The 27,528-nt window shown below is 52.1% G+C and overlaps 1 protein-coding gene across 2 annotated transcripts in view; it reads left to right on the top strand.

Moving 5' to 3' along the window:
- Positions 1–11,165: 11,165 nt before the first annotated feature.
- Positions 11,166–27,528, top strand: part of ETFA (electron transfer flavoprotein subunit alpha) — a 94,098-nt gene continuing 77,735 nt past the window's right edge. For both annotated transcript variants that reach the window (XR_001792266.4, XM_002721596.6), the window contains exon 1: positions 11,166–11,298. Coding sequence is in view for 1 of the 2 variants with exons in the window: in XM_002721596.6 (XP_002721642.1) it covers positions 11,260–11,298 (39 nt within the window). In the remaining variant the exon portion in view is untranslated. The remainder of the gene's footprint in view (positions 11,299–27,528) is intronic.

Below are 27,528 nucleotides of genomic sequence, written 5' to 3'. Positions count from 1 at the left end.
CTTTCCTGGGAGAGCTTCCAGTATGAGGAGGCAGGCTGCTGGGAGCCCTGCCCGGGGCCCCGGGAAGAGAGGAAGGGAAGGGGAGGGGAGTGCTGGCGTGCACCAAGCAGAACCACGCGCTGGGTCCTGGCCGCGACCGGGAATACCTCATGTGGTCCTCACAGGTCAGAGGAGGGCTTTGGGCTAAAACAGGCCCCTCTGGAAGTGTTCACACAAGCTCAGCGGCAAGGCAGGGCCCAGACCGGGAGGACCCGGGGCTCACGGATATCACCGACAGGTTCTTTTTCATTGCTCTGCTGCACTCTGCGCGGACTCAACTCCATCCTAAGGAGGGTTCTTGTGATGGTCACCAGGGGCCAGCATTGTGGCACAGTAGGTAAAGCCACTGCCCATGACACCAGCAAGCCATGGGGCGCCAGTCTGAGTCCCAGATGCTGCACTTCTGATCCAGCTCTCTGCTACGGCCTGGGAAAGCAGCATAAGATGGCCCAAGTGCTTGGGCCCCTGCACCCACGTGGGAGACCCTGAAGAAGCTCCTGGCTTTGGCCCGGCCCAGCCCTGGCCATTGTGGCCATCTAGGGAGTGAACCAGCAGATGGGAGTTTCTCTGTCTCTCCCTCTCTCTCTGTAACTCTGACTTTCAAATAAATAAAATAAATCTTAAAAGAGAGAAATGACGGGTGATTTTCCCCACTGGAAATTCAAACGCAGAGTCTAATGATGAAAACAGCTTAATATTATAGCATAAATTGGACAGTTTTTTAAAAAATATTTAGGCCAGCGCCGCGGCTCAATAGGCTAATCCTTCACCTAGTGGTGCCGGCACACTGGGTTCTAGTCCCAGTCGGGGCGCCGGATTCTTTCCCGGTTGCCCCTCTTCCAGGCCAGCTCTCTGCTGTGACCCTGGAAGGCAGTGGAGGATGGCCCAAGTGCTTGGGCCCTGCACCCCATGGGAGATCAGGAGAGGCACCTGGCTCCTGTCTTCGGATCAGCGCGGTGCGCCGGCCGTGGCGGCCATTGGAGGGTGAACCAACGGCAAAAGGAAGACCTTTCTCTCTGTCTCTCTCTCTCACTGTCCACTCTGCCTGTCAAAAAATAAATAAAAAAAATAAAAAATATTTGTTTCATTTTTTATTTGAAAGGCAAATACACACACACACATATCTCCCATCCACTTGTCCACTCCTTAAATGCCCATAATGTCTGGAGCCAGGCCAGGCTAAAGTCAAGAGCTGGGAACTCCATCCAGGTCTCCCATGCGGGTGGCGGGGACCCAAATACTTGAGCCATCACCTGCTGCAGGCAGAGTGCACACTAGCAGGAAGCTGGAGCCAGGACTTGAACCTTGGATGTCCCCTGGAACTCGACAGGTGTTAGGAACGCACTGAGAGGCTGCAGGTTTGACTTGAGTGGGGAAGCAAAGGCTCACGCGGTGGAGGTGGTGGACACATCTGAAAGGCATTCGGGTTGGGCTTCTCCGGCCACACTGTACACCGAGCCCTCTGCCTGTGAATGAGAGACGCAGCCGTGGCAACAAGCGCACTCCAGCCCCAGGTGAAGGTGGGCAGGACTCTCCCTGTAAGCACAGGCGGTGCAGCCAGTGCAGACTCCGGGCGGGAAAGACGCATGGGTCGGGCCCCCTAAAAATAGGACGCCACTGATTCTTCATGGCAGTCAAAGGGACAGACACCCTGGGAAAAGGCCTGAGAGCATTCAGTACTCATGTACGGCTAAGGAACTGGTGAATGCTCATAGAAAAATGGGCAAGAAAGGAGGAAAGGGGCCGGCGCTGTGGTGTAGTGGGTAAAGTCACTGCCTGTGGTGCTGGCATCCCATATGGGTGCCGGTTCTAGTCCCGGCTGCTCCACTTCTGATCCAGCTCTCTGCTATGGCCTGGGAAAGCAGTAGAAGATGGCCCAAGTGCTTAGACCCCTGTGCCCATGTGGGAGACCCAGAAGAAGCTCCTGTCTCCTGGCTTCAGATTGGCCCAGCTCCAGCCATTGCAGCCATTTGGGGAGTGAACCAGCAGATGGAAGACCTCTTTCTGTCTCTCCCTCTCCCTCTGTCACTCCACATTTCAAGTAAAATAAATAAATCTTAAAAGAACAAAAAGGAGGAAACATATGCTCAACAACACATGAGAGAAGTGTAATCAGTAGTTGTGTCAGGCACCAGCCTGCGTAACAAGTGACCAGGAACTCAGTGGCTTAAGAGACACCCATCCATGAGCTCACGGCTTCTGTGGCCAGGGTGCTGGCTGTGGCTTAGCCTGGTTCTCTGCTCGGGGTTTTGCACAAGGCTGCAGAGGGTCCATCGCACCAGGTTCTCGTAGGCTGGTCTGGCCACAGAGGGCTCAGCTTCCAAGCCCCTTTGGATGGGTGGCAGACTTCCTTTCTTCACAGCTTCATTTCATGATGGCTAGCTTCTTCACAGTGAGAGAGGGAGGGGGAGGGGGAGAGAGAGGGGGAGGGAGATGCCGAGAAGGGGAGAGGGGGAGAGGGAGAGAGGGAGGGGGAGACAGGGAGGGGGAGACAGGGAGAGGGGGAGAAGGGGAGAGGGAGGGAGAGAGGGGGAGAGGGAGGGAGGGAGGGAGGGAGGGAGAGACAGGGAGAGGGAGGGAGAGAGGGAGAGAGGGAGAGAAGGGGAGAGGGAGGGAGAGAGGGAGAGGGAGGGAGAGACAGGGAGAGGGGGAGAGGGGGAGAGGGAGGGAGAGACAGGGAGAGGGAGGGAGAGAAGGGGAGAGGGAGAAGGGGAGGGAGAGAAGGAGAGAGGGAAAAGGGGAGGGGGAGGGGGGGAGAGAGGGAGAGAGGGGGAGAAGTAAGGAGAGAGGGGGAGAGGTAGGAGAGAGGGGGAGAGGGGGAGAGGAGAAGGGGAGAAGGGGAGGGGGGAGAGAGGGAGAGAGGGGGAGAAGTAAGGAGAGAGGGGGAGAGGTAGGAGAGAGGGGGAGAGGGGGAGAGGAGAAGGGGAGAAGGGGAGGGGGGAGAGAGGGAGAGAGGGAGAGGGAGGGAGAGACAGGGAGAGGGAGAGAGGGAGGGAGAGACAGGGAGAGGGAGGGAGGGAGAGACAGGGAGAGGGAGAAGGAAGGGGAGAGGGAGGGAGGGAGGGAGAGACAGGGAGAGGGAGAGGGGGAGAGAGAGGGAGAGACAGGGAGAGGGAGAGGGGGAGAGAGAGGGAGAGAGGGAGAGAGGGAGAGGGAGGGAGAGGGGGAGAGGGAGAGACAGGGAGAGGGAGAAGGGGAGAGGAGGAGAGGGGGAGGAAGGGAGGGCGGGCGGGCGTTTTCACTGCTTCCATTCTCCAACTCCAGGCAGCCCTTTGAAAGGACTCACCTGGTAGGGGAGGCCCACCGGGATCATCCCCCTTCCTGATTAACTCAGGGTGCTTGATCAACAGCTTTGATTACATCTACTAAACCTCTTCTCTTTCGCCATATTTTATTTGTGAGAGAGGAGTGACAGGCGTCCAGGGTGTGACGCGTGGGGGTCACTTTAGGGTCTGTCTTAGCAGCAGACATTCGTGAAAACCAAAGCTGGGGCTGGCTGTCGCACAACAGCTGAGGTGCCACTGGGTGCCTGCGCCCACATCAGAGGGCCTGGTTCAAGGCCCATCTCCTCTGCCCCCGATCCCGCGTCCTGCTGCTCTGTGCCCAGGGAAGCAGCTGGAGACGGCTCAGTGCGTGCCACTCACAGGGGACACCAGATGGAGTTCTGGGTCCCTGGCTGGCCGTGGATGGAAGATCTCTCTCTCTCTCTCTTTTAAATAAAATGATAATAAATACATTTTTCAAAATTAAAAAACCTGAAAATCCCCCAGGATGGTCAAAAGGTGGGAAAAGCGGCCCACCCCCAGCCTGCTGGAGGACGTGTCAAATGGGCCAGCATTCTGAAAGCAGGTGCAGAATTTCTCACAGGTCTTGGAACCCGAATCTTCTGCTAGAAACTACCCTAGGGAAACACTTAGGGACGGACACCGAGGTTCAGCCACGAGGCTGTGCATGCACCTGTATTTACAATACCAAAGAATGAGAAATAAAAACAGTGAAGTGGTTAAACTGTAGTAAATCCATGGAATGTGGGAGCCCCGAGCCACCCTGTTCTAGGCTGTGGACCCCAGCCCCGGCAACACCTGGTCAAAACGCAGCCGCCACCTGTGAGTAGCCTGTGACATGTGTGCATTTCTTAGCCTACCCGAGACTCACTCTCAGTGCTACCCTACAGCCCCGGAAGTACAGAGTGAGTAAGCCTTGGCATGGGGGGGGGGGGAGGGAGGAGGAGGAGGGAACTGATTAGTTAATGGGATGGCAGGAAGTCCCCAAATAGCTTGCACAACATTTTTGCTAAATAGATCTCTCTCTCTCCTTTTTTTTTTTTTTTTTGAAAGAAGGTAAAAGCTAAGCTCCGGAAGTGGATTAGGAGGCCGGCTCCCAGGTGGCGCGTTTGTTTTCTGTGGAATGTGGGATTACCAAGGACTTCTACTTTCTTCTCCGCAGATGTAAAACATTTACCAATTGCCCTACGTTCTATATGGCTTTACGGTGAAATACCCCAAATGATTTAAAAAAAAAAAAAAAGAAAAGGAAAAATGAGCCCAGAACAAATGGGAGGGGGGGTGTTTCACCGGCTTTGTGCAACAGGTGGGTCTCAGCCTTTGGGGGCTCAAGAACCAAGAAAAAGCGGGGTGGGGGGAGAGCAGGCGGGGCGCCTCTGACCCCTGAGGTGGGGGGAGACGTCAGGCGGGAGAACTACCCGCTATGAGTGTTGTTCATTTCACAGGAGAAAAGTGCACACAGAGGAGAAGCCTGCATACTGGACAGAGTCTGCCCCCCGGAGCTGTGCGGGGACTCGGCACATCATTCTGCTGCTTCCTCATTTGGCTGCAAATTGGGAAGGCAGGAGGGGTCATGTTTGGCGTGACCACTCGGCCTGGCCAAGGCTCTCATGGCAAATGAGCCTGCAGCCATGGGGGGTGCCCAGTGACAATTCAGTTCCCAGCAGCTCCCTAACAGAGTCCCTGGACTCCCTTCTGGCAGCTGAGAGAACATGGCCAGCACAAGACGGACACCACTCCTGCCCTGTGGGACAGCAGAGCAGACTCTGGGACAAGGGCAGAGATGATCTCTGTGGAGGAGAGCGAGCTCGGGAGCTGCCGGGCCGCAAGGTGTCCTGGGTTGTCCACGCGTCTGCTGGGAAGGTGTGTCTGCTTTCTCTGGCGTGTGCCGAACGTCCGTGTTTCTATATACATCTTAGGCTTCACATGTCTCCTGTAAGAGCCTGGAAAGTGAATATCTGAACACACGTAAAGTATCAGGAAAGTAGAATTACACCAATTAGGACAAACGAGGAAAAGGCCGCGTCCCTTCTTGTAGGTTTTAAGCTCAAGGTCACCGTTTTCTGTAGTATGTACAAGAGGACTTCACAAAGTTCATGAAAAATGGAATTAAAAGGTACTTTTAAAATATTTATTTTATTTATTTGAAAGAGTTATAGAGAGAGGCAGAGCCAGAGAGAGAGAGAGAGAGGTGTTCCATTCGCTGGTTCACTCCCCAGATGCCCATAAGGGCCAGAGCTGAGCTGATCCGGAGCCAGGAGCTTCCTCCAGGTCTCCCACGTGGGTGCAGGGGCCCAAGGACTTAAGCCTCCTTCCACTGCTTTTCCAGGCCACAGCAGAGAGCTGGATCGGAAATGGAGCAGCCAGAACTTGAACTGGTGCCCTTATGGGATGCTGGCACTGCAAGTGGCAGCTTTATTGGCTATGCTACAGCAGTAGCTACCCCCCCCCCAACTTTTAACTCTACTTCCCACAAGTTTGTTAACATTCCCTCCTATAATCCTAGGTATTTCCCAGCAAAACTCTGAGGAAGGCATGAATCTCTCTCTCTCTCTCTCTCTCTCTCTCTCTCTCTCTCTGTCTCTCTCTCTCTGTCTCCCAGTGACCACGTGGAGGATCCCTGGCGTTAAGGAGATTTTGTATAACATCTCAGCTAAACACTGGATTCCCACCCAGGTCAGGCACCTGCTGTCTCAGCACTTGCTCAAATACTCTCACCCTCAAAGGCTGTCACTCTGTGACCATCTGGGACTTCAACATCTGGTAATAATAAGAGTAGCGATTATTAAAAAATATACCAAGGGAAGCTGTTTGCGTAACCCATGAACGCTCGAGGTTTCACGGTTGTGCTTTTCAAACAGAGAAAAGACAACAGGTGGTGGGACGCGCAGAGAGCTTGCGGGCGTGCCCCAGAGCAGCACGGATGGCCGAGCCCAAAGCCAGGGGCAGGTCGGTTTTCACCGGCAGTCCTTAGAGACGCAGAAGGTCATGGCCAGATACCTGCTTTGGGAGCTTGGGCAAGCCTTGAAAATAGGCAGCAGGTTGGAGGAAACAGGCCCCTGCGTATGTGGCCCAGGCTGAAATGGGGAAGGTAGGCACCGAGCCCGGCCCTGAGGTCCCATCTCTGTCCATTCCCCTGTGGGTGAGAAACAGCGGCTCTACTGCGCAGGCGCGGCCTCTGGCCGCATCCTGGGGCCTCCCATCCCATTCAGAGGTCCTGGAGCAGATGCAGACGGCGGGAGCCTGGAGCCCTGCCGGCGGCTCACGGGGAGGGGCGAGGTGCAGCGCTCACCAGAACAGGTGCGGGGCGGCTGCTCTCGCTCTCAGAGCCTGGAAACCTCAGTGGCGGAGGTGGGTGTGTGAGACTTCTGTAGTTATTAGCTGTTAAATTGCTGGGATTTTCAAATGATCTATTTAAAGTATTTATTTGACACGCAGAGTGACAGTAAGGGAGGGAGAGACAGAGAGAAGGAGAGCATCTGCTCGCTGGTTCTCTCCTGGCTGGGCCAGGCTAAAGCCAGGAGCCCAGAACTCCAGGATTTCTCACACAGGGGACAGGAACCCACGCACTTGGGCCTCTGCTGTCTTCCCAGGTGCATTAGCAGGGAACAGGTTTGCACAAGGGCAGTGCTGTCAGGTGGCAATTGATAAACTCCACTGATGCCCTGGGGGGAAAATGATAAAAGACCATAAACAAGGGCTGGGTATTTGGTGCACATGTTAGAGATGCCAGCATCCCATATCAGAGTGCCTGGTTCAAATCCCAGCTTCTCTGTTACTTCTTCTTTTTATTTGAAAGGCTGAGTGACAGAGAAAAAGAGAGATCTTTCATCTACTGGTTCATTCCCCAAATGCTTGCAAAAGCTGATGCTGGGGCAGGCCAAAGCCAGGAGCCCTGGGACTAATCCAGGTGTCCCACATGGGTGGCAGGGGCTCAAGCCCTTGGGTCATCTTCCGCTGATGTCCCAAGTGTCCCAAGGGAGCTGGAATGGAAGGGTAGTGGCCGGGACCTGAAGTGGCACTCTGATATGCAATGCCAGCATTGCAAGTAGTAGCTTAACCCGCTCTTCCGCTTCTGATCCAGCTTCCTGCTAATGTGCACCCTGGGAGGCAGCAGGGGATGGCTCAAGTCCCAAGGAGAGCTGGATTCGGTTCTGGGTTCCTGCCTTTGGCCTGCTGTAGCCCTGGCTGTTGCAGGCATGTGCTGAGTGGACCAGTGGATGGAATAGCTCTGTCTTGCTGTCTCTCTGCCTTTCAAAAAAAGGTGAAAATTAAAAATGGGAAAGACTGGGCATGAGGAACAGGCAACAGAGAACCAGGCAGAAAAACCACAGGACCTCCTTAAAAGCGTGTCATGAGGATGTCACCTTCAAGGACCATTTTCCCACTGAACTCACCACTATCATCCCAGCAGAAACCAGCCTGAACCAGGAGGATGGCTACAGACAGCCACACGCCCACGTGGGCAGGAGCCCCGTGGCAGCCACCACTCCAGCTGGGACGGACACAGCCCCAGGTACCTTTGCCAGGGACACTGACTTCATGAATGGCTTCTCTTCTATCCCTTAGAGAAAAGTGGCTCCAAAGGCGATAGCAATCACACAGAACAAACACCAGGAGAGATTTACACTCCTGCCCTGGGGCTCCGTGAGCGTGCAGCATCTGTCACAACACAGCCTGGGGAGGTCCGGACCATCTGGAGGTGCTGCATAACTTCACAGTGATCCATTGCATAGGACCCGGGGCACCGGTTCCTCCCCTTGGACAAAAAGCGGCCAGCACGGGAGAGGCCTTGGTGGGAAACACGTGCTCACTCCAGAGGGCGGCAGATGGATCCTGCAGCCGCCATGTCACTGCTACGTTTAGAGAGGTGTGTCAAGAGAGAGACAGATGATTGCATCTTGGACTCACCAGGAAGGAAGCATGAGGGTCTGGACATACTGCCCTGGCCCATTCAGCAGCTGCCAGTGGAGCTCAGAGCAGGGGAAGGTTGTACAGCAGCTCCAGGCTGGAGTGCGGGTAAGTCCTGACCCGTGGCCATTTGCGACGGGCAGTGGAAAAGGAATCCGTGTGCGGCTTATGGCAGGCTCCGCTGGGGGCAGCAGAAGCCGGGGCCCTGCCGGAGTGGGGTAAGGCTGTGCCACCTGCAGCACAGGTTAGAGGCACCTTTCTGGAGGGTGAGCTGTCCATTCTAGGAAGGAACAGGCACAGCTGGGATGCAGCTTGAGCAGGACCCGATGTCTTGGCGACCTGCAGGAACTGGCTGCCCAGACCCCACCACACCACTGTTCCTCTCCCGCCCCCGCCAGCTCCCACTCTTGGCGGTACGTAGGGTCCCTCTCAACTAGTCGACAAGAGGAGCAAGGGGACCGAGATCGGCCTGCGTGGGGTCTGCTTAGGTGAGCTCAAGCTGGAAACGCATGGCAGGTGCACTACAGCCCCGCTTAGGGACAGCCTTAAAAGACAAGGACAATCTGCCCCAAGAGCAGAACCTTCCGGGGTGCACCTGGTCACCCGCTTTGTGTGCACAGATGTGTCCCACTTTTCGAATACATCACAACTCAGGGAACGTGCTGGAGGGATGGCCTGCGTGGCTAGCCACGGGACTGGGGGGAGAAGGAAGGTTGGGGACAAGGTCTGGGTGACACCTGGAGGCTTGAGGATGGAGGTATAGAGTACGAAGCGTGAGTATGCCGATCACTTCCCCCCAGGAAGTGCCCACTGTGGACAAGGCATGAAGGAGACGGGACAGCTGGCCTTAGCCAGCCCCTGTCATCACCCGCCTAGTGCTGGCTCCAAGGGCACTACAGGCATAACATGACTGCAGTGGGCAGGGGTCACGTCAGGATGAACCTGACAGCATGGGCTGCCGTCCACAAATGAGCCTCTGACACCCGGCCCCTCGGTGGGCTACACTGAGCCCCTTCCACCCTGGAAGAGCCGTGATCCATCCTGACAGAGGTGGGCATGCACCCTGGGCCACGAGGCTGAGGGTTCATGGAGTCCCTGACCCAGCTCGGGTTCCCACAGGGCATTGCATCAGATCAGGGACTTGATGACTGCCAGGGAAGTGCAGCAGTGGGTCCGCGACGAGTCTCATCTGTGTCACTCCACACTGCCAGCCTCACAGGTTTCCCAGTGGAAACACCAGCTGGGAGGCAGGGCTTTACGAGGACGGGGGCGTGTCCTCCGGGATGCCAAGTGCGTCTTGAATCAAACAGCTGCGTGCGACGCTGTGACTCCACCATGCAGGGCTGCAGGTCTTTGTCCTCCAACGGGGAGCCTTCCGCCAAAGGATGTGGCAAGAGTCCACTGAGCTGTAAGCTACCCGGGGAACTTAGGGCAGGGGCCAGAGGGCAAGAGCAGGAGTCCCTAGGTTGGCCAACAGGGATTGCCTTGGGTGCCCCGGGTCCTCCCTCGCCCGGTTGTAATAATGGACAGACAGGTGCAGCACGCCTGACCAGAGGACTGGCAGCTGGGCCTGGGATCCCCAGGTAACCGTGGGGGCAGCAGGCTCTGACCCCAGCTCAGCTGTGAGAGCCGCACAGATGCGAGGGGCCTCCCCTGTGTGTGCAGGGCCGGTCTGGTCTCCTGCCACAGACCTGGGCCATTTTCTGCCGTTCCTCTGCCAGGAACCACCATGTCCCATGGGCACTGTGCCTCCGCTGGGCACAGCCACTGCTGATTCACTGCAGCCCGGCAGGTGCCAGAGCTGCCCCGAGGGGGCGGGGCTGGGGAGGCTGCTCTCCCCTCTGTTTCTGCTTTGTCACCAGTGGCAGGGGGCAGGGAAGGGGGTTAGCTTACATCTCGCTTTTTACACGGCTTTGAGTCAAAAATCTCTTTCATTTTTTAACTTGAATTGCCTCCTTCCCACTTCTTCCATTTGCATAGGGCACAGGTTTGAGATCGGTGGAGGCCTGGCTTGGAGCAAATGCAGAGCTAACGGGGATACTAAACGGCCTCTCCCACAGACACGTTTCCTGGATCCTCAGCCCAGAACCATGAGGGTGGCAGAGAAGGGGAAAGGATCAGCTGGTCCAGGCAATGGGTTTTCAAGGTCAGGTGGGAGGAGAGCTAGAGGCGTGCAGGGCTTGCTGGGGTCAGGCCCAGTGGGCGGGTCGATAAGTGGACCCAAAGGCCAGGGGCCGCTGCACCCTGCACCCATGGCATTGACCCCAGGGTGGGGGTGCAACTGCCCAGGGACACGCACATCCTCATGCCAGGCCGGTCCCTTCCGCAGGCGGCACACAGAATTCTGCACCTCGCCCTGGCACTGTGCCCACTGTGTGTCCACACGGCTCCTCCGTCTAAATTCAGTTCAAACGACCACCAGCGTCAGAACCCCTTCTCCCTTTAGGGTCATGCTAGGCTTAATTATTTGTAGCATTCCTCCAGAGTCTCATAAAATCCCCCGACGGGCAGGGCAAGATCTTCTGCGTTCTTTTACTATATTCCCTTCACTGGGCGAAGTGTTTTTAGCTCATTACAGGTGTAACAGCTGACCCTGCGAATAAATGAATGAATGAGTGGGCAAGAATGAATGCAGCGGGACAGTGGACGGGGCTGGGAAGCCAGGACGGAAAGCTGATGGCAACCGCTGTGGGCAACCCCGACGGGGCTAGGACAGCCCGGGCGCAGCCGCCAGCCGCGTGCGGACGCGCCGCCTCTGCAGCTCCGCGGCCGGGCGCGGCACACAGCGGCCTCACCTTTGCCCTACTCCAAGCCCAGGCTTCAACTTTCCGCCGCTCCCATTGGCTGCGCGACCGTCCAATCGGCAGGCGGGAACCGTCCGCTCGCTCAGCCGGCCCCGGGCTCGCGTTCTCGTCCGTCCGCGCGTCTCGCGAGGCTTTAGGGTGACTGGAGGAGGCGGTGCCGTGCGGCGGGGCTCGGGGCTGGCGAGGCTGAGGGGACCGCGGCGCGAACCAGCACAGCGACCATGCTGCGAGCGGTAGCTCCTGGGCAGCTGCGGCGGGCGGTGAGTCCGGACGAGAGGGGCTCCCTGTGCCGACCCCGAGAGGGGCTTGTCGAAGGTCATGGCTCCCTCGGGTCCCAGCAGAGTTCTGGGCCCTGCCCTTGACTCCTTCCGGGCCGCCGGCTCGGGTCAGAGGGTAGAGGTCAGCGTGACCGTCCGCCGCCGGGTGCAGGCCGGGTGGGCGCCGCTGCGCGGGCGGGGGGCCGAGGACTTGCGGGCGGTGCGGGTCCGGGGTTCGTCACCTTCCTCTCTCCGGCCCAGAGGGAGTTAGTTAATGAATTAGGGTCTGCACGCTGTGGGAGAGCGGTCTTGGGAGGCCGATGGCCAGGGACAGACGTTGGTCTTGCACACGTGCTAGGCTTTCTCGAGTTTTATTTAAGTGGGACACAAAGATTGCTAGCTAGACTTGGGTTGGACACGTCCCTGATGCTTTGTGCCTTTGCTACCATTTCTTGTTATTCAACGATTTATTTTATTTGAAAGTCAGAGTTTAAAACGGATGAAAGTCTATATCATTCTTGACAAAAAAAAAAAAAAAAAAAGAGTTGCAGAGAGAAAAGGAGAGACAGAGAGAGCTGCCTTCCACTGGGTCACTCTCCAAAGGGCTGCAAGACCCGGGCTGGGCCAGGCCAAAGCCAGGAGCCAGGAGCTTCCTTCAGGTCTCCCACGTGGGTGCAGGGGCCCAAGGACTTGGGCCATCGTCCACTGCTTTCCCAGGCCACAGCAGAGAGCTGGATCGGAAGAGGAGCAGCCGGGACTTGAACCGGCGTCCATACGGGGTGCTGGCGTCCCCGGAGGATGCTCGCCCACTCACAGCGCCAGCCCGTCACATCTCTTCTGTGTGTGTGCGCGTTCCCACGCACCCCAGGACCTACCTGCTCGTCCCCCCAGATGTCTGTAGACGGCTCCTTTCCTTGTGCGGGTTCCTTGTTCTGTCACAACCCTCTTCCTCCCCTTAAAAAACTCACACTCAGGCCCTCCAGGTCCTTGCCCCGTCTTTTTTGTTTTGCTGTTTTCCTCAGAGACTCCAGACGTGAGCCAGGTCCAGCCGAGTTTTTGGAAGGATTCCAGGAAGCACAGCTTGACTTGTCCGTGTGCAGCCGGAAGGCAGCCTTGTGGACAGGTTACACGGCTGCCGTACGTGGCGTGATAGCTGTAGTGGGGAGAGTCTGTGGAACTAACAGATGAAAAAGGGTGACTAGTCGAAGTGATTCTCACTGTTGGCACAGTCGGCCAGTGTGCATAGTCAGTAGTGTTTCCAAACCTTTCTTGTGGTTTGCCAAGGACTTTGACCCTGACTTATTTTTATAATTTGAAGTCAAGCTCAGAGCAGCTGCTCCAGAGTCGGTAAGCATGTCTGAGATTTGTGTTTCAAGCCTATGAGATACGGAGGGAACAGTAAGGAAACGGACAGCTAGAGACACTTTGCCTGTTTAGCTCTACCTTTTTTGAAGTAAGTTCAGGCTTACAGAAAAGTTGCAGAAATAGAACAAAGTATACCAGGATTCTTTCCTGAATCTCACCCACTGTTAGCAGTTTGACACACGTGTTTTCTCTCTACATGCTTACCTGCATACGGAAGTACTACTTTCTTTCTGAATTATTTGAGAGTGTGTTGCAGACATGCCCTTCACTCCTGAATTGTTCAGTGCTTATTTTAAAAGAATAGGGAGGCTAAGGCTGGCACCGCGGCTCACTAGGCTAATCCTCCACCTTGCGGCGCCGGCATACCAGGTTCTAGTCCCGGTCAGGGCGCCGGATTCTGTCCCGGTTGCTCCTCTTCCAGGCCAGCTCTCTGCTGTGGCCAGGGAGGGCAGTGGAGGATGGCCCAAGTGCTTGGGCCCTGCACCGCATGGGAGACCAGGAGAAGCGCCTGGCTCCTGCCATCGGATCAGCGCGGTGCGCCGGCCGCAGCGCGCTGGCCGCTGCGGCCATTGGAGGGTGAACCAATGGCAAAAGGAAGACCTTTCTCTCTGTCTCTCTCTCTCACTGTCCACTCTGCCTGTTAAAAAAAAAAAAAAAGAATAGGGAGGCTTGTTTTCCTGACCATGGTATAATTGGCAGTATCAGGAAGTTTAACAATGATACAATATTATTTTCCAATCTGTAGATGTCCACATTTTGCCAATTTTTTCTTAAGATTTATTTATATATTTGAGAGGTAGAGTTACAGAGACAGGGAGAGAGAGAGAGGTCTTCATCCGCTGGTTCACTCCCCAGTGGTCGCAACAGCCGAGCTGGGCCGATCCAAAGCCAGCAGCAGGAGCTTTTTCCAGGTCTCCCACATGGGTACTGGGGCCCAAGGGCTTGGCCCATCTTCTGCTTTCCCAGGCCATCAGCAGGGAGCTGGATCGGAAGTGGAGCAGCCAGGACTTGAACCAGCACCCATATGGGATTCTGGCACCTCAGGCTGAAGCTTAACCTGCTGCGCCACAGTGCCAGCCACCCATTGTTTAATACTGTTTATCACAGAGTTTCTCCCTCTGGTCCGAGACAGGCTGCCTTGCGTGCAGCTGCCAGTCTCTTTAGTCTTAGGAGGAACGTTCCTCGGCCTTTCTTTGGCGTTGATGACATGGACATTTTTGGGAGTGTGTGCCTCCTGTTTGGTCGACGCTCACCCAGTGTAGTTTGTTAGGTGTTTCTTCAGTAGATTCAGGTTAAGCGTTCTTGGCTGGGACCTCGCAGCAGTGAGACTGTGTTCTCAGCACGCCTAGGAAGAGGCACATTCTGATAGTTGATCCCATCATCAGCCCTGTTACCTTTAGTTACTTTGGACAAGAGCCCTGTGCTGGGTTTGTGCACTGTCAGCAGTTTCTCCTCCTTTTGTAACTTTTAACCAATTTGTGAGGAGATAGGTTGAGACTTTGTAACTCTCTTGTTTCTCATTAGACTTTTACCAAGTAGTCTTAGCATGTGTCGATGATTCTTAAGAAATGATGAGTATGATGCACAATGGTGATTTTTCTAATTCTGTCATTCCTTCTGTGTTCATTAGCATCCTACCATATAAAATAAAATTCCCTTTTTGCTCATTGATGTATCATGGACTTTATTTAGTAGGTTATAGTCTCTCGTTGCCTTTATTGATTTTGATGCTCAAGCTGTCCCATATTTATAAGTGGGAGGCCATTCAATCTGGCTGCTATTTGCATATATTTATGATGTCATAAGATCAAGATGGCATATTGCAAATTCCTATTCTTAATATTTAACAAATTAACTCTGTACCTAATAATGAGTACATTTAGGAAGAAGATACACTTCCAAAATGTGTTTACTTTTTGAAAAATTATTATTTGAGTTGGGGGGGCAGGGAGACAGGTAGATGGAGAGGGAGAGACTGCTAGCCACTTGTCAACTCCCCAGAGGCCTGCAACGCCAGGGCTCAGCCAAGTCACAGCCAGGAACTCAGGTCTGCAACACAGGTGGCAGGAACCCGAACACTTGAGGCATTAATGCCTCTCCCAGGGTCTGCATCAGCAGGAAGCTGAGTCAGGAGCTGGAGCTGGCAGTGGAGCCCAGGCACTCCACTGTGAGACATAGGAAGATTTTATTTGTTTTGTTGAAAGTTGAGCGTTACAGAGAGGAGAGACAGAGAGAGGTCTCCTCCACCCACCGGTTCACCCACTCACCTGGGAGACTGCAGCGGTCAGGGCTGGGCCAGGACAGAGGAGCCAGGAGCTTCTGTGTCTCCCACTTGGTTAGCAGGGGCCCAGACACTTGGGCCATCTTTCGCTGCTTTTCTCGGGCCATTAGCAGGGAGCTGGGTCAGAAGTGGAGCAGCCAGGATGTGAACCGGCAGCCAGATGAGGCGCCGGCACTGCAGGTGGCAGCTTTACTTGTTATGCCACAACTCCAGCCCCAAGAGACATAGGAATCTTAACTGCTAGTCTAAATGCCTGTCCCCCGAAGTGTGTTTATTTATTTTTTTTTTAAAGATTTATTTTACTTATTTGAAAGAGTTACTGAGAAAGGTAGAGACAGAGGAGGGGGGAGTCTCCGTCTGCTGGTTCCCTCCCTAGATGGCTGCAATGGCCAAAGCTGAGCCGATCTGAAACCAGGAGCCAGGAGCTTCTTCTGGGTGCCCCGCGTGGGTACAGGGGCCCAAGGACTTGGGCCGTCCTCCACTGCTTTCCCAGGCAGATTAACAGGGAACTGGATCAGAAGTGGAGCAGCCAGGACTTGAATGGGCACCCATATGGGATGTCAGCACTTCAGGCCAGGGCTTTAACTCACTGTACCACAGCACCAGCCCTCAAAGTATTTTTTTTTTAAGTGTTTATTTTTATCTACTTGAAAGGCAGAATGATAGGGAGAGAATGAGAGACAGAGAGAATGATTGATCTTCCATCTGTTGGTTCACACCTCAGATGCCTGCGGTAGCCAGGGCTGGGCCAGGCTGAGGTCAGGAGCCTAGAATTCCATCCAGGTCTCCCACATAGGTGACAGGGACCCGGGGACTTGAGCCGTCATCTGCCTTCCAGCATGCGCAGATCGGAAGCTAGATCAGCAACAGAGCAGCTGGGACTGGAACTGGCACTCCCAGGTGGAATACGGGTGTCCCAAGGGCAGCTTAACCTGCTGTGCCACAACACCTGCTTCCCAAAGTGTATTTTTTTTTAATTAAAACAATTTTCTTTTTAAGGTTTATTTATTTATTTGTAAGACAGAATTACAGAGAGAGAAAGAGAGAGAGATAGAGAGATCCGTTTGCTGGTTCACTCCCCAGATGTCACTACTACAACTGCTAGTACTGGGCCAGACTGAAGCAAGGAGCCTGGAGCTCCATCTGGGTCTCCCGTGTCGTTGGCAGGGGCCCAGGCACTTGGGCCATCCTCTGCTGGTTTCCCAGGAGTATTAGCAGGGAGCTGCTTTGGAAGTAGAGCAGCCAAGATCTGAACTGGCACTCTTGTGGGATTTCGGCCACAAAGGCAGCAGCTTAACCCTGTTGCATCACAACACTGAGCCCCCAAGGTGGTTTTTTATGCCTACAGTAAAGAGCTAAAGGACACACAGAAGGCAGGCAGTTGCATTTGCAATTAGTTAAAATTCTTGCGGGATTATTAATCTGTATTATTTTATTAATTTGCTTTTTTAAATTTACCTTTTTTTTTTAATTTATTGAGAAGCAGAGAGACAGGGAGATCTCCTATCCTCTGGTTTACTCTCCAGATGCCCTCAGCAGCTGGGGCTGGGCTAGGCCGAAACCACCAGCTGTGACCTTGTTCCGCATTTCACTGGTAGATGACATGGACCCAAGTAGGGAGCCACCGCTGCCGCCCCCAGGTGCACGGTAGCAGCAAGCTGGAATCAGGAGTGGAGCCAGGACGCTAACCCAGGCACTCCAGTGTTGGCTGCGGGAGTTCTTTACTGCTGTGTCAGGCCACAGCCCCTTACTTTGCTTCTGAAATTGGTTTGTTGACTTACAAGAAGATGCCAAAAAATGTTTTATGTGGAGAGTGAGACGGCAGTTTCACGGTCGTCTGTGTGCTCTTGTTCATCGCTAGACGGGAAGGAGTATATATCATGAATCAGAAGCTGTGAGGCTGGAGAGAAGGAACATGACATTTTTTCAGAGTCCAGTGTCTAGCATTGATGAATGACATTGAACTCTGTAATTTGCATGCAGATTTTAATTTGAAAGAAGAAAGAGCCAGCTTGATGTGGCTATAAGAGAAAATTTATCGCATAAGGTGAATTCAGTAAAATTGTGCTGCCTGCCAATGTGTCTACCGAGAGTCTTGTCTGTTTTTAAAGTGGAGTAAATTGGCTATGTTTTAAATATGCTAATCAATGCCATATGACATTTCTAGTCATGATTAAAAGCTGCTGTATTTCATTACTAAAGAGGTTACAGTATTTAGCTTAAGTACAGAAATGTAATGTACATTTTATTACTTCAAAATATATTTTAAAATAGGGATAGGTGACTTAAAAACATTGTTTGAAAGAGACCCAGACAGAGGAGAGTGGTTTATTCCGCAAATACCCGCAGTGACAGAGCTGGGGGCTTGATGCAGGCCTCTCACGTGGGTGGCAGGAACCCAGCTACTTGAGCCATCATGCTGCCTCTTGGGGTCTGCGTTAGCAGGAAGCTGGGGTCAGGCTGGAGCCTGGGACAGAATCCAGGCGGTCCTGTATGGGGTGCTAGGCTACATGCCCGCTTCAGCATAGGTGACTCTAATTGTGTATTATTTACCTCTTTGTATAGAACTGGGAAAGATTCTGTTCCTGTCTTTTTGACTTAAGAAACAAAAAACCTTCCCCACCCCACATCCTTTATCTAATTTAGTTTCTGAAGACAGTGGTTAGGGGGAAATAAGTTAAAATTTCTCTTTGTAAAAAATATTTATTTACACTCATCCTCTGCAGATCCATCTGTGTTGTTCCTTAGGCACTCTATCTTTGCTCAAATTGTTGAAGGGTGGTGATTTGTTTCATGGTTCTTGTATTCGAGTCTAATGCACGTTCTAACATGATAGAGGTAATGCATTATTGTGTAGCTACGGTTTTCTGGAGAAGTTGATATTTTAGGAATTATATTTCAGATCTCAAACATTGTTTCTAAGTTTCAAAGCAAAAAAATTATTTACTTATTTATTTATTTGAAAGGCAGAGTGAGAATGAGAGAGATTGTGTGAGTGTGCTCGCAAGATAACACAGTAGCTTCAGTGTGCTGCTTTCCTCCAGGCTGAAGCCAGGAGCCAGGAACTCCACCCTGGTTTCCCACATGGAGGCAGGGACTCAGATGCTTGACTCAGAATCTACTGCTTCCCCAGCACATAGCAGGAAGCTGGGTCAGATTGGAGTAGGCAGGACTTGAATCTACGTCTGATGATGGGATTCCGGCATCCCAGTGGCAGTTTAACCTGCTGTGCCACAGTGCTAGCCCCAGACTATTGTTATCACTTTGGGTTACAAGTGAATTCTTAAGGGTGAAGTAGGGGGTTTTATTTCAGGTTTTTTTTTTTTTTTTCTGTAAGATTTATTTATTTATCTTGAAAGAGTTACAGAGAGGTAGACACACACACACACACACAAGAGAGAGCGTGTGCGCTGCCTTCCTTCTGGTTCTCTCCCCAGATGCCCACAACGGCTAGGGCTGGGCCAGGCTGGAGCCAGGAGCTTCATCCCGGTCTACGAGCTGGGTGCAGAGACCCAAACATTTGGGCCATCTTCTGCTTTTCCAAGGCCACTCGCAGGGAGGTGGATGGGAAGTGAAGCAGCTAGGACACAAAGTGCAGCCCATGTGGGATGCTGGCATCGCAGGCTGCAGCTTTACCACTACGCCGCAACACCTGCCCGCCATATTTTTTTCTTCCTTCTAACATCTGTGCTAGTTTACTGCTTGAACATACAGTTAAGGTTACAGAAGGAATTATAAAAAAACCTGAAAAGCAAAAGCAGCGTCAAAACTTGTTGGGGAGGGGGGCGTTGCTGTGGTGTAGTGGGTAAAGCCGCCGCCTGCAGTGCCAGCATCCCATATGGGTGCTGGTTTGAGTCCCCGCTGCTCTACTTCCGATCCAGCTCTCTGCTATGGCCTGGGAAAGCAGCAGAAGATGGCCCAGCTGCTTAGGCCCCTGCACCTGCATGGGAGACCAAGAAGAAGCCCCTAGCTTCGGATGGGCACAGCTCTGGTTGTTGCAGCCATTTGGGGAGTGAACCAGCAGATGGAAGACCTCTCTTGCTCTCTTCCTCTGCCTCTTTGTAACTCTCCCCTTCAAGTAAACAAATAAACCTTAAAAAAAAAAAAAAACACAACACCTTGTTGAGTTTAAATAAGAGTATCAAAACCTGTCCACTGTACTTCACTGTGGTGAGATGGTGGTTGATGCTGGGTTTGGTGTTGTGGAATCGAGAACCAGAGTGTTGTAAGGGAGAAAACAGGAGGGGTGGCAGTAGAATTGATGTCTGTGGACTTTTTTATTTTTATTTTTTTTAAGATTTTATTTATTTGTTTGAGAGGCAGAGTTACAGAGGGAGAGACAGACAGAAAGATCTTCCACCCACTGGTTCACTTCCCAAATGGCCATAGTGGCCAGAGCTGGGCTGATCTGAAGCCAGGAGCCTCTTCTGGACTTGGGCCATCTTCCACTGCTTTCCCAGGCCATCAGCAGCAAGTTGGATTGGAAAAGGAGTAGCTGGGACATGAACCGGCACCCATATGGGATGCCAGCGCCAGAGGTGGAGACTTAGCCTACTACACCACAGCACCAGCCCCGCAGACATTATTTCTAGGCGGCGCGTTGCTGAAAGGGTGCAGGGGGGATGAAAACCTCTAGAAACCTTGCCCTTGAGATGTGTGGTCTCACGAATGCCAGGCAGCCCCGTAAGGGCGTGTGGCTGGAATGTGGAGTCCAAGTTTTCACTTCTTCCTTTTTGGGAGCAGATCTAGTGAGCAGTCTCGGTGAGTTCTCCGAAGGCGTCGTGGGGTCTGTGTGCGTTGGTGATTTAACAAGGTTCTGTACTGTTTGGGGACCCCTGGGTTGTGCTTAGATGATTACCAGGGACTGTGGGAACAGTTGCTTTTCAGTTTTTGATTATCTTGGGAAAGCGTTTCCATTGGCCACTAGGCACTGACTATCAGCTGTGAGTCAGGCACCTGGTGGGAACTTAATCCACAGTGATGAGGACCGACCTAGGCCCTCCCCTGCGGTGCAGACAGACTGGAGAAGAGAGACTCCGGACACAGTATTTACAGTGTGGCCGGTGTTACAGAACATGTAAGGAGGGACTTAGGGGGCAGGAGAAACTAGGAGTGTGTGTCAGCTAAGGTGTTCAAACTGTTGTCATTGCATGATAAAGTAATTGTAAGGGGGAAGGGTTTTCTTTAGAATAAAAACATCATTTTTGAGTTTTTTTTTAAAACATTGTTTCAATTTTGTTCCTGCTGTATATGTTCTTGTAAGATATGTATTTTGTTTTTTTAAATATGGCTTTTTCTTTTTTAAGATTTATTTACTTAGAAGGCAGTTAAACTTACACACACACAGAGGGAGAGGAGAGGGAAGGAGGGAGAGAGGGAGAGAAAGAGAAAATCGTCCATCCTCTGGTTCACTCCCCAAATGGCTGCAATGGCCGGGGCTGGGCCAAGGCAGAGCCAGGAGCCAGGAACTCCATCTGGGTCTCCCACATGTGTACAAGGGCCTGAGTACTTGGGCCATCTGCTGCTGCCTTCCCAAGCACATTAGCAGAGAGCCTGGTTGAAAGTAGAGCAGCTGGGACTAGAACCCGTGCCCATATGGGCTGCTGGCATCGCAGTTGGTGGCTTAATCCTCTGGGACACGTTATTTCAAGGGTTAAACTAGAAGCAAGAATGAAAGCATCAGTGGCATTAGTTTGGTTATTTAAAATACGGATTCTGTGCAGAGTGTGTGGAGCATGCCTCATGCAGGGGCTCTGGAATTTAAGAACAAAGGGTCCTGGAGGAGCTGGGCGTGATGTGGAAAGCCCCTTTGCTTTGGTTCCCAGCGACTCCGAGGCTGTCTGAGCTCCCGGCTCCCTTGGCAGCCATGAGGTCTGCGGTGCTGTTCCTCCCACTTCTGATCCCTCATGGAGGTGCCCCTAAGACTACTCAGTAAGCTTCCTGCACACCCCAGGCCCCTCCACACAAAACCAAGTTGCAATGTGAAGTGCAGCAAACATTGCTGAGTACCGTGTGTGAGGTGAAGGGATCTGCTTGTTCACTTTGGGAAGAATTGAGAAATAGTCACTCAAGTCATTTGTGTGGCTCAGATTCTTGTGTGGTTCAGATGATTAACGTGGAGAATGGCTGACTTAGAGTCTTAAAGCTGCTTTCATAGCAGAATGCAGAGGTCCAGTTACAAAAAAGTATTTTTGCTTTTATTGTTAATTAATTTGGGAAGGGGAGAGAGAGAGAGAGAGCGCGAGTAAGCGAGCGAGTTAGCTCGCTCCGTTTTGCTGGTTCACTCCCCAGATGCCCACGGTGGCTGGGGCTGGTCTGAGGCTAAAGCCGGAGCTGGGAACTCAGTCTGTATCTCCCATGTGGCAGGGACCCAGTTACTCAATTACTTGAGTCACCACGGCTGCCTCCCTGGGTCTGCCTTAGCAGGAAGCTGGAGTCATGGAGCCAGAGCCCAGTGTGGGACCCAGGCACTCTGATACGGGATGCAGTCCTCTTAACCACTAGGCCAGATGCCTGCCCCAAAAGCGTGTTTTTAAGGCAACAGAAAAAAAATAGACTATTTCTTAGAGCAGCTTTAGGTTCATAGCAAACTCTAGCAGAAAACACAAAGCATTCTCATATAGCCTCTGCTCCCACATACCCACAGCCTCCCTCGCTGTCTACCTACAGCGTGTGTTGCAGCCGATAAGTCTATATCATTGTCACTCAAAATCCTTAATTTTGAGTTAATGTTAGTGTTCAGTCTTGTGTTGGCCCTTCCGTGGGTTTGCACAAATATATAATGACATGGCTCCACCATCACATATCAGAGAGAGTGGCTTCTGTGTTCCCCAGATCTTCTGGCCTCTGCCTGTTTATCCCTCCACCTCCCTAATCCCTGTCACCCACTGAGTTTTCACTGTTTCCATGCCTTTGTCCACAGAGTGCCCTGTAGTTGCAATCACAGCACGTAGCTGTTTCAGACTGGCGTTTTCCACTAAGTAACAAGAACTTAGGTTCCTTACTGTCTTTTCATGACGTGGCATCTCATTTCTTTTTACTGCTGAGTAATACTCCATGTCTGGATGGACCAGTTTATCTGTTCACCTACTAAAGGGGCCTCTTGGTTGCTTTTAAGTTTTGGCAGTGATGAATAAAGCTGCCATAGACCTCCGTGTGCAAGCTTCTATGTGGACACAGATTTTCAACAGATTAGGTTAAAAACTAAGGAGTGCAATTATTGGATTGTCAGGCAAGAATATGTTTTGTAACAAGCTGCTGAGCTGTCTTCCCAGGTGGCCATACCATTTCTTTCTTTCTTTCTTTCTTTCTTTTTTTTTTTTTTTGACAGGCAGAGTGGACAGTGTGAGAGAGAGACAGAGAGAAAGGTCTTCCTTTGCCGTTGGTTCACCCTCCAATGGCCGCCGCGGCCGGCGCACTGCAGTGGTCATACCATTTCACATTCGTGCTTGCACACGCTCACCAGCATTTGGTGTTGTCAGTGCTCTGGATTTTTGCCATTCTGATTGGTGTGCTGTATCTCGCTGTCGGGCAGACCGTCCTGGCCATTTAGGGTGAGAACCAACAGATGACAGATCTCTGTGTCTTCGCTGTCTCTGCCTGCCTTTCAAATAAATCAAATAAATCTTAGGGAACAAATAGTTTATTTATTTATTTTTTTACATATCAAGGGTTTTCTATCTTTGCCCATTTTAAAATCAGGTTCATCATTTCTTATTGTGGAGTTTTAAGAGTTCATGGGGCCAGCGCTGTGGTTAAAAGCCCTGGCCTGCAGTGGCAGCATCCCATATGGGCGCCAGCTCGGGTCCCGGCTTTGGGTCCAGCTCCTTGCTAATGTGCCTGGGAAGGCAGTGGAGGCTGGCCTAGGTGCTTGGGCCTCTACACCCATGTGGGACACCTGGAGGAGGCTCTTGGCTTCCAATCAGTGAAGTTCCAGCTGTTGTGGCCATCTGGGGAGTGAACCAGCGGATAGAAGATCTCTCTCTCTCCCTCCCTCACCCCTCCCTCTCTCCTTCCCTCCTTCTCTTAAAAGAAAAAAGTGAAAAAGTCCTTTGTATGTTTCAGATAGCAGTCCTTTATCAGTGTGCCTTTTGCAAGTATTTTCTTCCTGTCTGACTTGCCTTAGGATGCAGAGGGTTTTTGTTTTGTTTGTAAAGAATGTTCAGGTCATTTATTGAATGTGTGTGCTGTTCTGGATATGGAAGCAGAGGTGGAGTTAATGTTAAAGAATCAGATTGATGCAGCCTGTGCTCAATGTGTCGGGTGTGTTATCTGCTGTAATCACAGTGCCGTAATGAAAGCAAAGCTACCTGCTCCAAGGAGACCCGAAGAGGCCTTTCCATGGAGCTGTCGTTGACTGCGTAATATGTTTTAGGCGATATTCCAAGAGCTTGGCATTCACTAATGTAATGCTCACAGTGACTCTGAGATAATCATCACCGTCGTGCCCGTGTCACAGTCAGCTTCCATTAAGAACAGAGAATTCAGAAATTGATGTTAGCAGGAAGATTGGGAGGAGCCGTCGACATGACACAACAGTTGTACCCAAGCTTATTTGAAAGAAATCCTAATCTCCTTTTCACATTAAAAGTGCTTCAGTTTATAGAAATGGTGAATGGGGCCGGGGCCGCGGCTCACTAGGCTAATCCTCTGCCTTGCGGCGCCGGCACACCGGGTTCTAGTCCCGGTCGGGGCACCGGATTCTGTCCCAGTTGCCCCTCTTCCAGGCCAGCTCTCTGCTGTGGCCTGGGAAGGCAGTGGAGGATGGCCCAAGTCCTTGGGCCCTGCACCCCATGAGAGACCAGGAAAAGCACCTGGCTCCTGGCTTCGGATCAGCGCAGTGTGCTGGCCGCAGCGGCCATTGGAGGGTGAACCAATGGCAAAGGAGGACCTTTCTCTCTGTCTCTTTCACTGTCCACTCTGCCTGTCAAAAAAAAAAAAAAAAAAAAAGTGAATGGCACAGAGAGTGAATTACGGTGTTTGGGAGGCCGAAGTCCAAAGTCTCAAGACAGTTACCCTGTCAGTCCTCTACCCTTTACTAGTCCAAGTGTGAGCCCCAACCACGGAATGAATATCCACCATTTAGCATCAGGCAAAGGAAGTACTGCACGTTTTTCTGGTTTTGAAAGTAGTAGTGATGGTGTCCTGTTGAATAAAGCACTTCAGTCATATCGCCATAGCAAACACCAGTCATCCAGTGAATGTCCCAGGACTGAACAGTGTAAATATGTCAAGGTCACAACAACTTAATAACAGGGATGTTGTGGTGGCGGTGGGGTGGCCCGGGGCCCGTGCTCTTCACCACTGCAGCTGTATGCACTAAGGCCTGGGGGAGGAATCGGCCTTTACAGGAAACCCAGGGGTGACTGCGAGCTAATCACAGGCAGGAGGGGCACAGGTGTGCAGGCGGGGTGTCAGAGAGCAGGTCAAGTACAGGGATTTGACAGTCAGGCGTAAATAGCGAGGGCTGTGTGGCTAGGGAGGCAGATGATTAGGCCATGGCATAAACACCTGACGAATCAAGCGAGGGCGTCCAGTTTACCAGGTCCTCAGCGGCCGGAAGCAATAGATGTGGTTGAGGCAGGGGAGTGGCACGTTGGATTTGTGTCATATAAAGTTCAAGCCAAGAGAAATGGGTTGGAGGGAAACAAAACTGTAGGTAGGTACAAGATTGGGAAACTGTCGAAGTAACATGAGAATACTTCAGAAAGTTCATGGAAAAATGTAATTTAAAAAATCAGCTTAGGTTGGCATTGTGGATCTATGGGTTAAACCACTACTGTGATACCGACATCCTGTATTAGAGCTCCCGTTTGAGTTCTGGCTGCTCTGCCTCGATCCAGTTTCTTGCGAATACGCTTAGGAAGCTAGCGCAGGATGGTTCAAGGACTTGGGCCTCTGCCACCCAGATGGGAGACCTGGATGGAGCTCCTGGCTCCTGGCTCCAGCCTGGCCCAGACCTGGCTGTTGTGGCCATTCCAGGAGTGAACCAGTGGATGAAAGATTTCTTTTTTCCCCTGCTCTTTGTCTCTCTGCCTTTGAAATAAATAAATAATTTTTACAAAGAGATAAAGTTATGTTGATAAAAAAATGTTTGAAGTCCATGCATAGTTTTTCCATAATACACGTATTTCATGAACTTTCTGAAGACCTCTCATATGCATGGATTTCAATGTTTTTTGCACCAAAATAAACTTACCTTTTAATTTCATTTTCTGCAAACTCTTTGAAGTATTCTTCTGAGAGAGAGGAGCAGTGGCTTGCACTAGGACGTTGCATTGACGATGGAGAGAAGTGAATGGGTTTAAGAGATGCTGTGTTTTGGAGGAAGAATTCGTATGACAAGAGGTTGATGTGAGGGTTGAGAGAAAACCCAGAGATAACTCTCTGGTCATGGTTTGGGCAACACAGTACAGAGCAGTGCAGCCCTGGAGAAGCCTGGAGGGGAAGTGGTATGAGAAAGGGCTGTGGGAGCCGAAGGGCGAAGTGAACTAAGGTTTGGATTTGCTGAGTTGGGAGGTGTTCGGTGAGGTATGCAGGTGGAGCACTGGTTAGGCAGATGCAGCCAATTAGGGGAGAGCGCTAAACTGGAGATTTTATACACAGTGTATAATTGTGTATGTAAACACAATTATGTATATAACTTATGACTCATTCGTACGTAGGTGGCAGGCTAAGCCGCGGATGTCAGAAGGCAGGAGTCAGTTATTTCAAACACTGCCGAGAGAACAGGCCAAGCCTGAACAGTGTCTGCTGGTAATCCTGGTGTGGGCAGAGACCAGGTGCCAGTGGGGAAGGAGGAGTGGGGGTGCAGTGGGCACGGAGTGGTTGCTTTCTGATCGGGAGAAGCTCAGATGTGTTTAAATGTCGATGGCAGGGAACCAGGGGAGAGGAGAGCTGGAGACATTACTCGTGGGGACTGCAGAAGGAGTTTGAGTAGATCTGAGGAGACGGCATCTTGAGCCCAGCGCCGAGGCCCCCGTGAGCTTCCCTGTGGTGGGGCAGGGAGAGGCTCAGGAGCGGAGGCAGCTCCTGCTGGACTTCAGCTTTCACTGTGAAGTAGGGGTGCGGCGCTTTTCTGAGGGTGGGGAGGAAGTGCTGGCGGCTTGAGAAGCGCTGGGAGGAGCTGGGAGTGGTGGTGTGGGAGGAAAGCGTGTCGCATTGCTGGGCCACTTTGAGGGCTCAGGTGAGGTTGCTGACCAAGAATTTGTGGGTGGCACTGGCCTGAATTAGTTTTTGTTTGTTTGTTTGTTTGTTTGTTTTTGACAGGCAGAGTGGACAGTGAGAGAGACAGAGAGAAAGGTCTTCCTTTGCCGTTGGTTCACCCTCCAATGGCTGCCACGGCCAGCGCACCGCGCTGATCCAATGGCAGGAGCCAGGTGCTTCTCCTGGTCTCCCATGGGGTGCAGGGCCCAAGCACTTGGGCCATCCTCCACTGCACTCCCAGGCCACAGCAGAGAGCTGGCCTGGAAGAGGGGCAACCGGGACAGAATCCGGCACCCCGACCGGGACTAGAACCCGGTGTGCCGGTGCCACAAGGCGGAGGATTAGCCTAGTGAGCTGCGGCGCCGGCCCCTGAATTAGTTTTAAAAAATTTTTTAAATTTGTGTTGATTTTAGTTGAAGAGCAGATAGAGATCTTCCATCTTCTGGTTTACTCCCCAAATGACTGCAACAGCTGGAGGTGGGCCAAGCTAAAGCCAGGAGCCTGGAACTCAATCCAGGTCTCCCAAATGGGTGGCAGGGGCCCAAGTACTTGAGCCATCAACTGCTGCCTCCCAGGGGGTGCATCTGCAGGAAGCTGAATGGGAAGCAGAGGAGCCAGGACTGGAACCAGCCACTCTGAAACGGCATGCAGAGTCCCAAGTGGTGGCTTATGCCTGCCCCCATTAATTAGTTGTAATTTAGTCTGCATTGTTTTTGAAGAGACTGATAATCCTTTCTGCGCAGTTACCTTATTAAGTTGCTTTCTGTTTTTAAAAAATATTTATTTATTTGAAAGGCAGAGTTACACAGAGGCAGAAGCAGAGAGGCAGGGAGGGGGTCTTCTATCCGGTGGTTCACTCCCGAAATGACTGCAGCAGCCAGGAGCTTCTTCCAGGTCTCCCATGTGGGTGCAGAGGCCCAAGGACTTGGGCCATCTTCTGCTACTTTCCCAGGCCACAGCAGAGAGCTGGATCAGAAGTGAAGCAGCCGAGACATGAACCAGTGCCCATATGGGAAGCCGGCACTGCAGGTAGTGGCTCTACCAGCTATGCCGCAGCACTGGCCCTGTAACTTTCTATAAATGTTTAGGAATTTGACTTCTTTTCTTCCCACAACTTGTTAAAGAGAGTCCTTAGATGCGGAGAGGCATCAGGGAGAAAAAATGAAAAATTGTCCACTTTAAGTCCTTTGCAGTAACCAGTCGGTGCTTGTTGACTCTTTAGTTCCATTCAGTGCCATTTAGAAAGGGATTTTAGAGTTAGGGGAATTTTAGAGCTGGAAGAGGGTCATGAGATCACAATTTTACTTTTTTTTTTTTTTTTAAGAGACTGGTACACGTGATCTTACAGGAATTACCTATATTATACGTAAGGCAGCATACGT

This window comes from Oryctolagus cuniculus, chromosome 12, assembly GCF_051225735.1.
Source record: "Oryctolagus cuniculus isolate XC-2025 breed Fujian yellow rabbit chromosome 12, ASM5122573v1, whole genome shotgun sequence".
NCBI lineage: Eukaryota > Metazoa > Chordata > Mammalia > Lagomorpha > Leporidae > Oryctolagus > Oryctolagus cuniculus.
This window is presented reverse-complemented; position numbering and strand designations above follow the sequence as displayed.